At 33.9% G+C, this 18,100-nt stretch overlaps 1 protein-coding gene across 1 annotated transcript; it reads left to right on the forward strand.

Annotated features, from left to right (window-relative positions):
* The first annotated feature begins 41 nt into the window (after nt 1-41).
* LOC106121646 (uncharacterized) lies at nt 42-17,534 on the forward strand. The gene is made up of 13 exons (XM_013317362.1): nt 42-150; nt 6,318-6,354; nt 6,650-6,793; nt 6,992-7,039; nt 11,394-11,535; nt 11,997-12,080; nt 13,410-13,543; nt 13,884-14,020; nt 14,260-14,414; nt 15,201-15,279; nt 16,138-16,300; nt 16,749-16,935; nt 17,300-17,534. The coding sequence occupies exons 1-13, from the start codon at nt 134-136 to the stop codon at nt 17,476-17,478; spliced, it is 1,506 nt and encodes a 501-aa protein (XP_013172816.1). The 5' UTR covers nt 42-133; the 3' UTR covers nt 17,479-17,534.
* Nucleotides 17,535-18,100: the final 566 nt, after the last annotated feature.

Here is an 18,100-nt window from a genome sequence, read left to right on the forward strand (position 1 = left end):
TCGTAAAATAATTGACCTTTTAACTAAGTTTATAAATAAAGTGTATCTTAAAATATTAAAGGGGCATTTCCATTGTGTAGTGCATTAAATGACAGTTGTCGGAAGTGTCGTCCAGTGCATCTGTTAGTGAAAAATGGTACTAAATACGAGGTAAGTAGAGTGTGGAAATATTTTTCGTACTTAAAACTAAACGGTTGTATCTTTTTACCTTTCATTTGTTTTTAAAATTTAATTCATAGTAGGTGCAGGAACATATTGAACATACAATTATTTGAACGACAAAAACTAATAGAATGATGTAATATGTCATAATCTAATTATATCTTAGTTTAATTAGTAATCATAATAATTGAATCAAACCTTCAAATGTTACTTCTTACTAATATTATGAATGCAAATATTAAGATGGATGGATATTTGCTACAAAGTATCTCCAGAACAGCTGCATGGATCTCGATTGAATTTGGCATAGACCTAGAGCATAGACTGGCAGAACACATAGGCTACTGATTAAGTTTATTTTTTCTTCCGCGCGGACGCAGTCGCGGGCGATAGATAGTCATAGAAATAAATAGTCATTTTTCGAGATAGTTAAGAAACGAAAAAGTGGATCTTGTGGACCAGTGATTAGTGTCCATATCTGTCACGGAACGGATTCTTAGGTTCAATTCTTAATAATTAACACTTCTTATTTATTTGTCATTGTGGTCAAACGCTTTTTATATAAAACTAGCTGTCGCCATCCGTCCGCGTGGGAATAAAAAAAGGTTACTTGAGGATTTTCCCGGCAATTATTTGAATTTTTCTCACTTTTTAAACCTTCCCTAGATCTCCACGAACATTTCATTACCAAGATAAGATAAATCCGTTCAGCCGTTCTCGAGTTTTAGCGAGACTAATGAACAGTAATTGATTTTTATATATAGTTAATGTTTAAAGTCCATCCTTATTCTTTCTAGGTGTAAATTACTAAAGTTAAATGGTCTGTACTAGTTCTATGACCCCGCTACGCTTCGGTAGAATAAACGCAGTCAATTGTTATTGATCTCTCAACAAATAAAATAGATTTGAATATCGAAGACAACTTTTGTTCTGGTACTTTGTATTTTCTATGGTGATTTATTTGTATGTCAATGGTAAATAACGTAATAAATATATGACCTTGATTAATACAATTTTATAAGTTGTACGGAACCATTTTATACATGATATTGTAATGGTTTAAAGAAGTATTTATTTGTTCTCAAGGCACGAAAAAATATATTTCTTATTATTTTACGAAGGATTCAGAAGTTTATTTTTTGCCTTACAAGCAAAGATTAAGTCGAGAAATATTAAATCTTTGATTTCTTGGATGTAAGGGACGCATGTTTGAAAAATATAAAAAAAAAATTTATAAGTGCTAATTAATTCGCAAAAAATCATAGTAAAATCAACATATCAAAACAGAGAAAGCTATATATTAGTACTGGTTGTCACCCGCGACGCTCGCGCGGAATTAAAAAAATCTGAATAAGAAGTTTATGTGTTCTAAATAAAATGTAAATTAGGCCAAGGCTGTTTTACATCTGTGCCTAATTTAATCAAGATCGGTTCAGCCGTTCTAACAAATATCCATCCATCCATCCATCTTAACTCTCGTGTTTAAAATATTAGTAAGAATTATCAAATTGTTCAAAGTTATTATATTTGCGATATTTCTACAAATGTGGACAAGTTATCTGAATCCAATTTGTTGTATTTATTTTAACATCATAATAAGTCAACACTCGTTCTATTGGTTTTTAAGATACTAGTTTTTCGCTGCATTCAATTCTAATTAAGCCATTCATTAGAGTAAAGATCGCGTCGCCTTCAATCATTTCTTTAGATGTTACCAAAATAGAAACTCAATCATTAGTTTGCCTCATGTAATAATTGCTAATTACTTTTGCCTGAGAATTTTTAAAGCTTATATAGATGCGTTAAAAAAATCGGGAGTGAAATTTCAGAAGCAAAATATGTAGCTATAAAAGTAATATAAACTTCTCTAAACTATCCATTTATTAGTGAATCCTCTGTAGTGAAGAAGAGATCCACTTGGTTGTGTTTTTTACCATGTGCGAAGGATGGTATTTTTGTTATTATGAAAGATGTTGTCTCATTTAACAATATCTCTTAATACGTGTACAGATAATTGGTATTCGGAAAAGGCAACCGTGTATACTTAACTTCATTAAGAGACCAAATCAAATAACAAAGAATTTCCAAGATCATCTTAATCCGTGAGAACGACGCGAATCTCTGCACGTGACCATGTCATTATATAATTGTCGATCGATTTAAAGGTACCTACGTGATTTTTAGACTTTAATTTTAATTACCTGAACTGCTTATGTCGATAATTTTTATAAATCTAGCGGTCGTCCGTTGCTCCGTCCGTGTGAAATTAAAGAAAATATGTGTTCTTCCAAACTATGTTCTGCATCTGTGCCAAATTTTATTAAGATCCGTTGAGTCGTTCCGGAGATACCCAACAAATATCCATGCATCCAAACTTTCGCATTTGTAATATTAGTAAGATTATTTTTGGAAAAGTGTTCGCGAAATGTTATGGGGTCATTTCAATATATTTTTAGGTTATTTCGCGGTACTAGAATTTCTAAAAAGCATTACAAGATAGGGCTGTAAAATAATTGTATACAATTTCATTTTTTCTTCATCTTCATTTTTTTCTTTGGTATAGTATGTTCTTAGATATGCTTAAAAGGCTTCGCAACTATTTATAAAATTGCTCATTTTAATAATAAGATAGATAAAGTTGATAAGAAAAATATTGCGTCAGTTCATGTAATTATTAAAATGAACATCCTTGTTAGTTCCATGCATTAGGAAGTAACATTAAGGTCGGAGACGGAGGGAATGAAGACGCGCCGGATACTGCGAGGCCGCTCTACGAACTGCTTTTTACTCATATCTACAGTTTCATGATGTCTATATGTAGTTAATTTCGAGTCCTGTATATTATCTAAAACATTCCCTATGTTTTTTTTTATTTTAAACTTCTATTATGTTATTAATTTTGTTTTGATTTCTTCAATCTTTATTGTAGGTTTTCAATACTTAAACATCTATTTTTATATGTTTAGTAAATGTTATGTATATGTTTCGGCAGTCGAAACTTAGTATACTTTTGAAAAAAGCTACTGATATTATTAAAAAGAGCTTTTGACACGGACAAACTAAAACCTATAGATGTCACCAAACTTTGTATTATAATAAAAGTAAACAAAACTGTCACGTCTTGTCTGTCATGGGAATAATCTTTATTATCTACCAAAAAAAGTTTTAAGTCATTATTTTTTAGTCTTCTGTTATACTCCAATTACCAATAAAATGCCGTTTGGTAGAATAGACTAATTATGCAGCAATCTTTGCGGCGGAACGATAAACAAAAAAGTGATAACCATAACGATCCGCGGCGCCGGCGCAACCAGTTCCCACGGGACACCCAACTGCAATGTCCCAAGTCTGCTACAGCACCATAGCACTAGGAACATTAAGATTCTTATAACAACTATTTCAGTATGTCTTATCTCTAGTCAATCAGATGAGTGCAAATAATTCTAAACATGGGCCTAGCCTCCTTAAATCAGTGACTAGGGCCGGTACCGATTAGTCAACATCACACATATTATTGAATTTCGTTGAGAGACACAGACACAGAAATGTGCATCATCATCGTCAGCTCACAATACGTCCCCACCGAGGGGCTCGGAGCCTAGGGGTGACTAGGCCATAGTCATCCACGCTGGCCAAGTACGGGTTGGTTGACTTCACAAATATCTTCGAATTTCTTCTCAGATATGTGCAGGATGCATCACGATGTTTTCCTTCACCGTAAAAAGTCGAATAAATGTACATATGTAAATCGGAAATCGAAAAACACATTGGTAAATGGCGGGACTCGAACCCATGACCTGCAAATTACAAGTCAAGTGCTTGACCCTTGAGCCAAAATCCAAAATGAGACAAAATCCACCTACCGTTTTCACAAAATTTCTTTGTTCAATTGACCACATATTTTACGCGGTTGTTCTATAAACACCGAAATGCCGATGAATAGACAAAATAAATGTACTAAGACACAACTTTTTTAAGTGTCGAACAAAGGCAGCGATGCGCAGTGGTCCGCCGGTGGTGCGTCGCGGCGTCGCGTAATCTACGTAGAACAAAAGACTTAAACGGGCGCGCGCTACAATGTCACCGTTAGATATTTTATTGTTAGTTTTTTACGGTACAATTTAGGCGAGTTTTGATATATTTAGAATATCGAAAGTATAAATATGTTATTATTGGTAACTTGATATTTAAGATAAAGACTGCCTGAAAGCGGAAAGTAAAATACTAAGCTGATAATCTTTATCACCATAGTAGTACCTGACTTTAATTATTGTGTACTGCTTAAAGACATAAGATGTTGGTTGGTTTTATATACCATTTCATACATGTGTAAATCATGGTGTGAGTTCAATAATTAAAAGTTTACTTTATATATAAATAGATAGTATAATTATGTACCTCAGTCTAAACTGTTTTAATTCTCTCCTATTTAATCACAAATTATGGTTAAAAAAAGTATTGTTCAACAAATTTAAAATTAATAAACTAAAACATTTTTCTTAAATAAACATTTTACTTGGCGTGAAGTCACTACAGTTTATTCAGTCGCGCTCTGTTTCCTCCGATATCATTCAATGTCATCAAAAAATGTACTGACGACCAAACGTATGCGACAGAAACTCTTTATTTTCTTCTCGTTGTAACGTATTTATCTTTCTCAGAGTTTAAACACACTATTAATTCCGAATTCTTGTAATAACAGAGTCCTAAAACCTAAGCTTTTCATTACAATGATACACTTGCCATCATGAAGTTTTGGAAAGATAGCCTCTACTAAAACTTCATTGTTTTTTAAAATACAATAAAATCCTTCCTTCTCCTTTCCCATTTCCACTGTGATTGCGACTACACTCTTTTCCTTACTTTCGGCATAATTTATTTGGTCAAGTTGAAAGACGACTTGAAGTTTTGAAGTTGAAATCATAATTTCAATGTTATCCTTGTTTTTTTTTTATTTTTATTTTATTTAATAGCAATAGACGAACACCGCAGTTGTTACGAATTGAAAATTACGCGATATCAATCACTGAATTTGCAGATCGACGAGTAACGGATCAATTTATTCCGAACTCGATCACGATTCGATGCCGATTTTAAATTTACCTAAAGATTTGCCAAGATTGTCTAGCTGTAAGTTTACTACAACATTTAATTTTTTAAATATTTTTAAATTGTTTTTAAAATGTTTTTAAAATAATACCAACGTCGTAAAAAAGATATTATGAAAATTGTATAAAATCACCATAACTTGCCAGCCCTTATACCCACACGTAAGGTAAGCGCAACAGTTTTAGTCCTCCAGATCAATCTATCTTCCGACACTTCTGTGTCACCTTTCTTAATGATGTCATCTATCAGCAAATTACAAAAGGTAATTATTTAAAAAAAGAATGCAAATATAACAATATTATAATAGTATCTTTGTATCGATTAGTTCATTTACCTATCGTACCGTAATAATTTGCTAATTTCATTACGATTACTGAATTATCCGTGCAAAGGACACGAAGACTACGACTGCGGTAAAAGTTCATTGACTTCATAATAAAATAGAAAAATTAAATTACAATTTGATTGTATCTAAATTATATGGTTTAAGAATTGAAAAATATTTACCCTGTTTAATAATACATTGAAGTTTTTATTCAATTGAAAGAAATCAAATTTGAAAATTGTAAGTGGTGCTTCTTTGTGTAATAGATAGTTTATCCCCTTGCCTCTACACAAATCATATTAAAATATGGTTTTTTTGCATAGTATTTTCTATATTTATAAAATCAGTAATGATACACAATAGAGGAGAATACAAAATTGAATTAGATTGTATACCAGCTACTGCATATCAAATAAATTTCATTGATTCGATGTTACGTTGTTATTGATTAGATTATTGTTTCTCCAGCTCAATTTCCCGCCCTGTTATTACGACGCCGTGTATTTTGACCTCTCATAGTAGCTCTGATTTCGATTAAATAATACGTTATATAGGGTTCGAAATCACGATTATTTTCTTATAAAACTTTATTGAATATACTTATCTTCATATTATTTTAGTGTGAAAAAAAAATTGAATTTATTTTATGAAATTTTCTCTATATCTGTGTGTACTTTAAACTTGTAACTTTGTTGTTAATATTGAAGTAATTTTGTTACAGATTAATTCTAACCTGCTGCGTGCTTCATTTTATAAGAGTGAGTATATTTTATTTGCCAGTTTTCACTTTATTTTACGAATAAAACATTATTTTATACCCTGGACACTGTTGTAGATTTATCTTGTTATTTTAGTTATTTTTGGAAGTATACGGCATCCCCTTGTCTTTATTACTCTATATGGGGTTGACGCGACAGTTTCTCATCTTAATCAATCTGTCATAGACATCATTCCTTCCTTGATCATGATACCTGTAATGCAATCCATTTGATTCTTTTAGGTATATCCCCTAGCGATATTCGTCTAGGTATTATATATTTTTTTGTGCAACAGCAAATCAATACCTCGCCCTATGCAGAGGGGTCATCGGAGTCATCTGAGGCGTCAACCGAGGTACACCTCGTGTCGGCGTCGGCGGAGCTGCACGAGGGTTCGGGAGATGATCCCTCCGGGATAGCTGTCACCTCGTCAATAAAGGTACAGAATATATAACGAATACTTATTACTCTACGTGCCATCTCATTTATCTATCTCGTGGAAGAACAAAACATGTAACAACTTATTTATTACAGATTTTATGGTAACAATTTACGTATCTAGTTTTTACAAACATGCATAGATCATTGGTTTGCTTATTCAGTATGTTAGATAATAAATGTGTGTATATTTTTACAGAACGAGACGAGAGAAGCTCTTAAATCAGACGGCAGTGAACAAGATCCAGTAAGTTTTTGAATTTATATTAAACTTATATAACATATTATTAAAAGTTGCAATCAAACTTAGTGCGCGGATAAGTCGGTACGCAATAATTGTAATATTTTTGATTCCTAGTATCTTCTGTAAACACAATCAGTTTCTTATTAAAACGTCATATTGCTAGAACAGTAGATGGACATGCATTGTTTATTTCCCTCAAGGTCGTTACATAATACGGACAGTGAAACCCTATGAATCTCTGCAACGGACTGGCCATTAATCATAATGTTAATTGATTTTGATGATAAAAATATTTGTATACTGATTTTGATATTTAGTGTTGAGCCGTTATACATATGTCGATATGTTCATACTGGAAACCCATCACCTTAGATGGAGAAGGTGAACGTTCATTCGCCTCGATTTCTTATGTTTTAAATTATATATATTCCCATGTACAGTCAGCGTCATATATATCGTCACAGACAAGATATGCAAATATATAGGTACACCAAAAGTATTCAATTATATCGGTACAACAAAAGTCCTCAAAATAATAGATACATTCACCATGCTCAAATACATCGGTACATACACAGCGTCAAATATATGAGTACATGCAAGATGCTCATAAATATCGTAGCAGCCACAGCGTCATAAGTAACGAAGCAGTCAAGGTGCGCAAAAATATCGGTACATTTGACAAAATTGAACTCTATCTCTATATACTTGTGATACAATTTGGAATAAACTACTTCTGTTACATTCATTTGACACTTTGTATTAACATTATAGGTTGTCCGGAAAGTTCGTTCTGATTTTCGATATAAAGCTTACAATAGACTGTAGCTGAAGTGGATTCATTTTCGGATTTCCACCATTATCAAACGTCACAAAAATTTCTAAATTTTGAATAATTTCATTTCATTGGTTGAGATAAAAACTAATTTTTAAAATTTTATCCAATAATAAAAGACGTTTTAGGTATAGAGTCGTACCAATATCATTTAAAAACATTTCCAAAAATTTAAGAGAACAGGGTTTCAATTTTCCTTGTAAAGCGGCACGAACTTACTGGGAAACCCAATATTTTTCTTCTCCTGTCATAACGATTAAATATAAAAGTTTGTCACGCCGAATATGACAGATACGTATTAACTAATAAAAAACTTTTGCCTTGTCACAATATATATGATTGGCGCAGTATTCTAGTATGTTTGCCGTAATATGTAAGTTTACCGGTTCGAATCTCAGGCTACTTTTTTTTCATTTTATCAATCACGGGGTTATTTTTTCATAACCAGTAAAAATTTGGTAATGTAAAATTTTGCTCGACAATTTTTTTTTATAATTTCCGCTGTCGGGTAGAAAGAAATTTAAATAAAGTTAACAACAATTAGGTCAGACCATCGCGGGTGAAGTGAGTGGGCGGAGCGTGGATTGTCTTTGCGGGTTTTAAGAATGGTACGCGCGGAAACTATACGTACAAGTGTTATCTACATATGTGTGCGCGCCCACGCACACTGGAATGTTTATTGCAATCGACCAAAAATTTGATGTAGTTTGGATATTGACATTCAGTTTTTTTCCTTTGTTTCTTAAATATAATCAGTATCAGTAAAAGGTAAAAGTAAAAGTGTTATTTTTACCGGTACAAGTTTAACAAACATGAGTAATAAACAAATTACATGCCAATAGCATCGCTTTATCTCCTTCATTTTTGTTTGAAATAGAAAAGTACTTTAACGGTCAAACTCATTAGTCCAAGGCAATATCAAAAAGTACCTAATAACTACGGCGATAGAATTTAATTACATGTGCTTCGATATTAAAATTAAAAAGTTTAAATATCAAAAAAAAATAGTGGCTTGGGATTTGAACCGCCGACCTTACGTACCAACGGCGGCGAACGGTAAAGCCACAAGACCAAACTAGCATATATGATGACAAACTTAAATTTGATGTTGGTCTTATCTACCTAATATCTGTCATCCGCGTCGAACACTTTTAGTGAATTTTGAAAAATGGTTTGATGCAAAGTGTCAAATGAATGTAACAGAAGTAGTTTATTCCAAATTGTATCACAAGTATATAGAGATAGAGTTCAATTTTGTCAAATGTACCGATATTTTTGCGCACCTTGACTGCTTCGTTACTTATGACGCTGTGGCTGCTACGATATTTATGAGCATCTTGCATGTACTCATATATTTGACGCTGTGTATGTACCGATGTATTTGAGCAGGGTGAATGTATCTATTATTTTGAGGACTTTTGTTGTACCGATATAATTGAATACTTTTGGTGTACCTATATATTTGCATATCTTGTCTGTGACGATCTATATGACGCTGACTGTACCATAGATAGAGGTGTTATGTTCTTTTTATAAATGAAAACAAAAATATTCGATACCATGGTGCGTACATTGATTTCTCAACTTGGTTACGGGTAGTGGTCCAAAGAGAGGCCGCAGGGCTGCCGCTGTTTGTGCAATCACACATACAAATACAATAACACCACAGCACAGAGTGAAGGACTCACTATCTAATAGGAATACCCTGATATATATCCGTTCAAGGCTTGGTATTATTTTGTCATTTTTCATTTGATCATAGATTAAACATCAGAGTAAAAAAAAACGCGTATTAACGTTATTTTACAATATCACTTCAATTTTCTCAGATAAATTTTCAAGAAATAACTGAAAAAGTGATAAATTATGTTTATTGAATTTCGGCGTTGAATTGAAACGAGATTTTAACGAAGTTCTTTCCTTGAGTAACAATTAACATACAACTTTAGATGATGAGAATGTAGTGAGACGTTTGTGATAGCATCTGACCTGTCGAGTGCTAACTACTCTGTGATCTAGCTGTGCTCTGACTCACATTGCAGCTAACCATGAACATTGTCTGCCCCACATAAACCTGCGCCCGCGCATCGACGCCCTTCCCATGAAATTGCCATTACATCTACTTTTCAATTAAACTTACAGTTCGTTGATACAACGTACACTTGACAAAATTACAACCTTTTTTTTTTATTCGTTCATCTAGCTTTCAATTTTTTATTTGTGTTACGACTGTTAGGAAAAAAATCCGACACTGTGCCGGTGTATTGGCGGAACACTAGACTTATAAAAATGTGTTTATGTCCCCTCACTAATCAGTCTAACACTTGACTTGGTAACGAAAGCGTTCCATTCCCGCCAAAAGATTCTAACTAATAATGCATGAATGTGCTTAAGATTAAAAATACAAGCAAGGATTCTTACTAATCGCGAGTAAGATAAGTACTTTGTCTAATGAAACCGAGGATGCTATCTGCAGACCGTGTTACCTAGAAAATAGTAAATATGTGCTGTAAATTCTGCATTCTTCAATACTACACTACGCTACTATGTTTTATTGTAAATGAAAAGAAATTCGTTTATGTTAACAAAAATTCATTAACACATTTTAATCCGTATTGTATAGATCCACTGCGGTATAGACGGTAGACGCCAAACAATAAATTGTTGGTCCAATTGGCTAATGCGTGTCGCTAGACAGCAGCGGGCGCGAGTAACGCAGCTGAGGCTGGCTATCCGCGGCGTGCGACCCGTCCGGCATACTTACCGATTAACCATTACTTTTTGTGCAAAACCTCGAAGGGGTCGTGACTGTGAAATGGTGCATTACTCTTGGTAATTCGACAATTTGTTTACTAGAATTTTTCTTTGGATAATAGATGCAATTGTCGTCGCCATTAGCATTTGCGGGGGAAATTTTATTTCGCTTACGTATTTGTATAACGGTTTTACTTTCGAAAACATTTTGGGTCAATGTTGTGACATTAATTTGTGTAAAACGTTTTGTGAGTGATGGTCTGTGGGTTGACGGAAGGATGTCGTTAGGTTAGCTGATGATAATCAAATGCTCTGAACATTGTTTTGAAACGACGTTACGGATGTCGCTGATTTGCAACCTAGCTCATAAAAAACATATTGGTAGAGATATCCGATATATTTAGACTTCATAACATCTCAAACATCACAGTTGACATAAACACTTATGTTTACTTTTATTATAGTTTTAACACTGCTGTGTTTACTCGTACTATGACATTGTAATTATATTATCATTTTGTATTTACTTCAATAAAAAGAAACAACGATGTGTTTTCTTTTATATAAGAGAATGGAGCAAACGAGCGGCGAGAACATCGAAGTGATCAACGTCACCCATAGACATCTGCAACACCAGAGGAACTGCAGATAAATGTGTTCTAATCTCTAATCTAATCCAAGTGGAATTGTACCATAAAACTTCGACTTCGCTATTTAAAGGGGCTGCGCAAATGTTTTAATATTTATAGTATTTATGTTGTAAATTAGGTGGTGTTTGTATCTGAGAAGAACAGCTACATCCCAGTGAGCATCAAGCCGCGCTCGCCGGCCAGCGAAGTGGCGTGGCGCGAGCCGCCAGCCTGGGAGCGAGAATACCGTCGACAACGCACCAATGGAAGCCGAGTGCAGTGTATGTTATATTTCACAATTATTATGTAGCAAGGGTCTCGCAGAAAAAAATGATTCGATTCGATTAAAGAAACTGACTGAATAGCTTATGTATTATCAATTTGGATTTTTAGGAATCTTAGTGTTTTTAAGTAGTTTATATATCTATTTTGAATTCTCTTCAGCTGCCATGTTTGCAAGCGCATTGATTTAACGCGTGTCTCCAGTGTTGAAGAAACGGATTTGATGTTATCAACATAAACGTCTCTGTCCCGTTAGTTGCACAACGCAATGTTAGGAATAAAATAAAAATATAACCAAAGTATTAAAATTAAATTTTAACAAATTATACGTCGCCTTCGTATAATGAAAAAAAATTTAATCCCTTATTAAGTAAGGTACACGCATAATTGGTAACATAAGCGGAAGTTTTTAATGATCGTTATGGAAATAAACGAATTAAACTGAACGTATGTTTGGCAGATATCGAGGCGGAATGTCAGGATGACTTCATGAAGATCAAAGTCGGTTTCAACGGATCCTTTAACGGACTTGTTTATTCAGCAGGTAATTATATCTTTACTATATAATTTACTTCTAATTTTAACTGTGATATAGTCAGTAAAAACATCTGCGGCACGAATTGGCCGGCTCGCACAGCACCACATAGCAGAAAGACGCCTAGTGGAAGAAATCTATGTTTTTACTGATGAGTGTGGTGCCGGATGCCTAATTTTAGTCTTTCCTTTTCCACACTTTTCTTATGAGTAAATGATGTGAAATGCAGGTGACAGCTTCCTCGTTAGCCACCGTATAATATAAAAGAAATCCAAAAAGAAAACATATTTAACATCAGAATTGAATACTAAGGTATTTAACGACTTGAAAATGGCGGTAATGGAGATATTTTAGACATTTTTGATATAAATAACCTATATTAAAGTAAATAAAAAGCTTTTATTTCAAAAGTTTCAAGTATAATTAAACATACGGTAGAGAGATGTCCAACTTTTAAGTCATTGTTGTGAACATCACACAACAAAGCAATCTATTGTAATAAATTAGAAAAGAGCCGGTGTGAAAGGTTATATTATAATTGCTGCACTGCCACGCCTCCTTCCGTTAACGGCGTGAATTAGCACTACAGTACTCTGCAACAGTTAGAAAGATTGACGTTGTGTTAACGCATTGGGGAACTGGGTAAATTACTTAATAATGTACATTCAACATAGTAGCACTTCGAAATCTGTGATTCAGTGCACTCGACTTACAACCTTAACATCTTAATTTAGTAGCTCAAATTGGCACATCGGGCGGAATAGTATTGTTATTCCTGACGTGCCTGTACTATGATTATGTTAGTTTTATTTGGGTTTGTATGTTTTTATTAGAGTTCCTTCGTGAAGTAAATCCTTCTTACAAGAGACACCTGCGCCTGATATCAGCGTTTTGCAAACAATACGATTGTTATCGTTTGCAGATAACATTACGTCTCACCGTGAGACTAATATTGTAATTGTATGGAACGTTATTTATTACGTAATTACTAATTGAAATTTATTATATTTGATATCTGTTGAGACAATGTTGAATGTTTTTATTGTTTTGTAATCTTTAGACATCGCTTTTGACTAATTGTTAGTAATTATACACTGGTATTTAACTATATTGGTAATAATTTTGATTATTTTTTATTTTCTTATTCTTACATAAAAATGTTACCTTTTTTTAATTTTAAATAATTAAGATCTTAATAACTTTTAACCATAAATGAAATTGGGAAGCGAATTTATGTTTTTTTTAATAGTTTAATTTTTTATCTATTAGACGACAAATTTAAAGAGGGTAGTAGAATATTTTACTTTACAAGAGTAATAGTCATTATTGTTTCCACAGGATATTCCTACGACCCGGACTGTATGTATATCAATGGTTCAGGACGAGAATACTACGAGTTTTTTATACAACTCAATCGTTGCGGCACTCTCGGGAGAAACGGTCAACACGAAGACACTAAGAAACATCCCACTGTAAGTTCATTCATATGTTGTTAATAAAAATAGGTACTTGTAGAGGAATTTAATCGTTTTCAGTGTCACATAAGTATTTGTCAAACAAGTTTAGCTTTTAATAAATGAACTAAACCATTTCGTTAATGTTTTCCTAGACAATTGACTAATCTATCGATGATTTTCTTTGTTACATTGCTTTTAAATTTTGACCAGCTTAGGAATAATCTATACGTACTTGGATTTTGTCTGGATGTTGTCTGGAAGTCTAAAGAGGTGGTTACTAAGCGATAAAAAGCTATTATTAATTTAAATAAAAAATAATGATAGGACGGTTAATATATGATTAATCTTACTACAGAAGAACCTGATGTGGAATACAATCACAGTGCAATACAATCCATTGATAGAGGAGGATCTGGACGAGCACTTCAAGGTCACCTGCGAGTACGGATACGATTTCTGGAAGACTGTCACATTCCCATTTCTAGAAGTAGAGTAAGTGATAAGAAATCTGTTCATTTACTGTTATACTAACAAGCTAAACTTTTAATAGGGTGAATAAGTCAGGAGAGGCTATGGCCCTGGTTCATCTGCGTTGAATTAAAAAAAAACTTAATTAGCCTATTAGCTAATTTGATTAGTAATTGCCAAATTTCATAAAGATGTATTAGAGTAATTTGCAAACAAACATACGCATTTATTATATTAGTAAGTTGATCATAATATTTGCGTAGGGTGGCGACTGGCAATCCGGTTGTGTTCACGCTGCAGCCTCCGGAGTGCTACATGGAGATCCGTGGAGGGTACAGCGCGACCGGCGCGCGCATTGCCGGCCCTGTACGAGTCGGTGACCCTCTGACCCTACTCATATACATGCGCAGTTCATACGGTATGTAACACAATCAAGCAGCCGAACACTATATACCTTTAGATCTTTCTGTAGATTATTTAATTACTTCATATAGGAGGAAGTGTAGCTACACCATTCCAGTCGATGGTATTAATACTCTTGTTATAAAATTTTAAGGAAGAATGCGTTTCTTTTTGGAATAGTCACCTAATTTCAAATTTCCTGTAAAATGTTCTCTGTCTTTCTATATGAACTTTTGAACCTGGTTCTAATAGTATAAATTCACAAAACTGTTCACAATTTTGGATACAGTTTAGTCGCCCATAAAAGCCGTAGAAGAGCAATATTAGTTTGACCGTAACGCAAGGGCGGTGTAACGGAGTCTCAAGTTGCGTGACTTGGTGCAATGTGATGCCAAATACTTTCAGGTTCATTGATCTTTTAGTTTTAGACAAAAGTCGATGACTCAAAATGTGGGTCAGTAAATTTCTTGACGGTTATTATATTAATTATACGATAAACTATACAGCCTTTTATACACGTAGCTATTAAACACTGAGATATGAAGTCGAATTTCGAAATTTTTTTATTCTTTCTTTTGTCGCCTGCTGCCTTTTGCCTATCAATATGTTTTATTGTTCGATGTTATAATATATCTGTAAATAAATAAATTTCTGGTGAAATCTTATGATTTTCATGGTAAACTTTATTTCCACCTAGAATGTTTTGTTGGATGTACATTAACCTGATGAAATTATCGCAATAGACGTAAAATTATTACATATTTGAATATGAGACATATAATTGGTTAATTTTGGTTTTCAGACGGATTTGATATTGTAGTGAACGATTGCTTCGCTCATAACGGCGCTGGCAAACGGATACAGCTGATAGACGAATCAGGGTGAGTCTTCTTCAGTCAATCTTAATTGATATTGATAATAAGTTTGATAATATTTGGTCTTCTTGTGATTTTAATTGAAGTATTTTCCTGAAATTCCCTAAAATTTAATTGCCAAAAATAGGAGCAAATGACTTCAATTTTGCTGTTTATATAACCGAATTGGTTAGGATTCGAAAACAATTAACAATACAGTACCAAGAATATAAAACATTATTAATTCTAGAACTGTTATTCTTGTTCTATTTTCTATCATTTTATTTTTTGTGCAAAAATGACATTATCACAGAACAGATCGCGACAAAAACGCAACGTAACGTGGTAATGAATATTTACAATGCTTACATTGTACCTTGTGAATTTCTACTTTATTCAACAATAGACAGCTGATAAGATTTACACCTGGGACTTTAGTTTTCTAACCGTTACCTTGAAGCGTTGTTTATAACTGTTGCTTTACGGAGGTGTTATTATGTCAGTTGTGTGACCTTTTTTGTCCTGGATATAACCTACAATGTTTAATACACTACTTTAATTCACGGCTAAACTTATTCACACTTACTTTACATTTAAACGTTATTGTGGTATAGAGGCTACAGGTAAATTTAATCCTTATTTTAAGTTGTAAAAATCTTACTAAGCTTTGATTTTGTGATTGCATTAATTTATTAACGACATGAAAAATGTACCTAACCGTCGGTTTCAATTTTCAAAATCCCCGTTTAAAATATATTGTCATCTCTGTTTTGATATAGGACGAAAGAAAAATGTACCTATGTATTTTTATAATCATGTCGAAGTTGGGTTGGTCTGCTATTTTAAAGCGGTAGAACTAACTTTGTGCGTACGTTTGTTTGCCAGATGTCCAGTTGAAGAGAAGCTAATTTCTCGTTTCCGTGGCTCATGGTCTGAGTCTGGTGTATACGAGACGCAGGTGTACGCCTACATGAAGACATTCCGCTTTACCGGCTCACCAGCTCTCTACATCGAATGTGACGTCAGAATGTGCCACGGACGGTGTCCAGTGAGTAACAGTTTACCTAACCGTGGGTTTCTGAAGGCAAAATCTCTGTTAAAATATAGTATTATCTGAGTTTCGTTAAAGGAAATGAAACGGATTTTTTATACAGAGATTTTGGTCTCAAAAACCCGCGGTTAGTTACATTTCATAAGGCCCAAATCAGTCTATCCATATACCTGCTTTTCTTGTGTTTATGTTGTTTAACATTAGTTTGTATTGCATAATATTTAACCATCAAACATTTTATCATTTGTTTCAGCTACTCTCTTTGTTTTTTTTGTTTTGTTTGTTAGAGATTTTTAGTCATTTTTTTCTCGATATTTTGTCACATTTGACATCACAAGTACAACAAACTTTCCAACCGTTGTCAATTTAATAATATCATATACTTTTCTATACAATTTCAACTTCATACTTCCCATTTACTAACATTCATTTCACCCATGTCTAGTCGCAACCGTGCCATTGGCGTAACATGAAGAGTGTACGCCGGCGTTCGGTCGCAGGACGAGAAGAGGTTGCGGGGGTTGAAGGGCGAGAGGGGACGGCACCGCGGCTGTCGGAAAATATCTCCCTTTTCCAGTCATTGCGAGTCCTGCAGGAGGACGAGGAAGATGCTGAAATGGCTCCCAGCACAGGTATTAATAGAATTTAGTGAACGAATATTAATTTTGCCAGTCATTGCAAATTTAACTTTAGGAGTTTCATAATTATGTATTAAAATTTGAATTTAATATGTCCTACGACAATTTTACCTCAAACTAAATTTTGTACAGTCAAAACGTTTATTTCTTAAAATTACGGATTCTTTATGTTATTACTAAGGTTAAACCACAGTTATTGCCCTATAAACAAAACATCATCACTATCAGCTCACTATAAGTCCCCACTTAGGTGTTCGGAGCCTACCCTAAGTTAGGGGTGACTAGGCCATAGTCAACAAATATTATGTCCTTAGTATGTCATTATTAGAAGTTTTGACTGAGGTTATGTAATTTGCAGCATCCACCGATGGTCAGACCTGCATCAGATCGTCAGCGCTGTCCGCGTTGGTGGCGACGTGCGGTGCGCTAGTTGCCGCGCTGTGCGGTGCCCTGCTCGTGCTAGCGCGCGGCCGTCGGCACGCCACGCATACTGAACCCGCCCACGCGTACGTACCGCACAAGGGACGGATTAAATAGAAATATGGATTGTGATATTATGTGATTTAATGACTATTATTACCGCAAACATAGTACAGGAGCTATGATGCAAAAAATGGTACCATATATCAGCGAATTACAGTCTGATATAACTTTTAACCTCCTCCACTAAATGAATGCAAGGGCGTCGTAGAAATCTTGTCTATGGGTATAGTGTAAACCAGCACTGCTTATGCATTATCTTAGAATAAGATACTATATAACGGACTCCGAATGGTTCGTTTACCTTTTTATTTAAGTTTTAATTTTAGTAGACAAACTGACACATTCATGAGTCGATATGCGTGGTCACTAAGGGTACTCATTAGATTTAGTATGACACTAATGGTTGCTTAAGTTACTCAGAATGTGCGCGTATTATTTGTGGATAAAGATAATTTAAATATTTCCCGCCATAAAATATTTTTGGTTCATTATATTTTTATTTAAATACTTTTTGTCTTGGTCTGAATCAAATTAGAGAAAAAAAAATGTTGACTGATTTTTTTCTTCTTTCAGTTTGAGTTTGATATTTACTTTTATTGCTGCTTCGTATATTACTCAGACAATGTGTTATACATAGATGTATTTAAATCATTTTATTATTTTAAATAAATTTACC

The sequence above is a fragment of the Papilio xuthus genome, unplaced genomic scaffold (assembly GCF_000836235.2).
Source record: "Papilio xuthus unplaced genomic scaffold, Pxut_1.1 DF826938.1, whole genome shotgun sequence".
In the NCBI taxonomy this organism is placed as follows: Eukaryota; Metazoa; Arthropoda; class Insecta; order Lepidoptera; family Papilionidae; genus Papilio; species Papilio xuthus.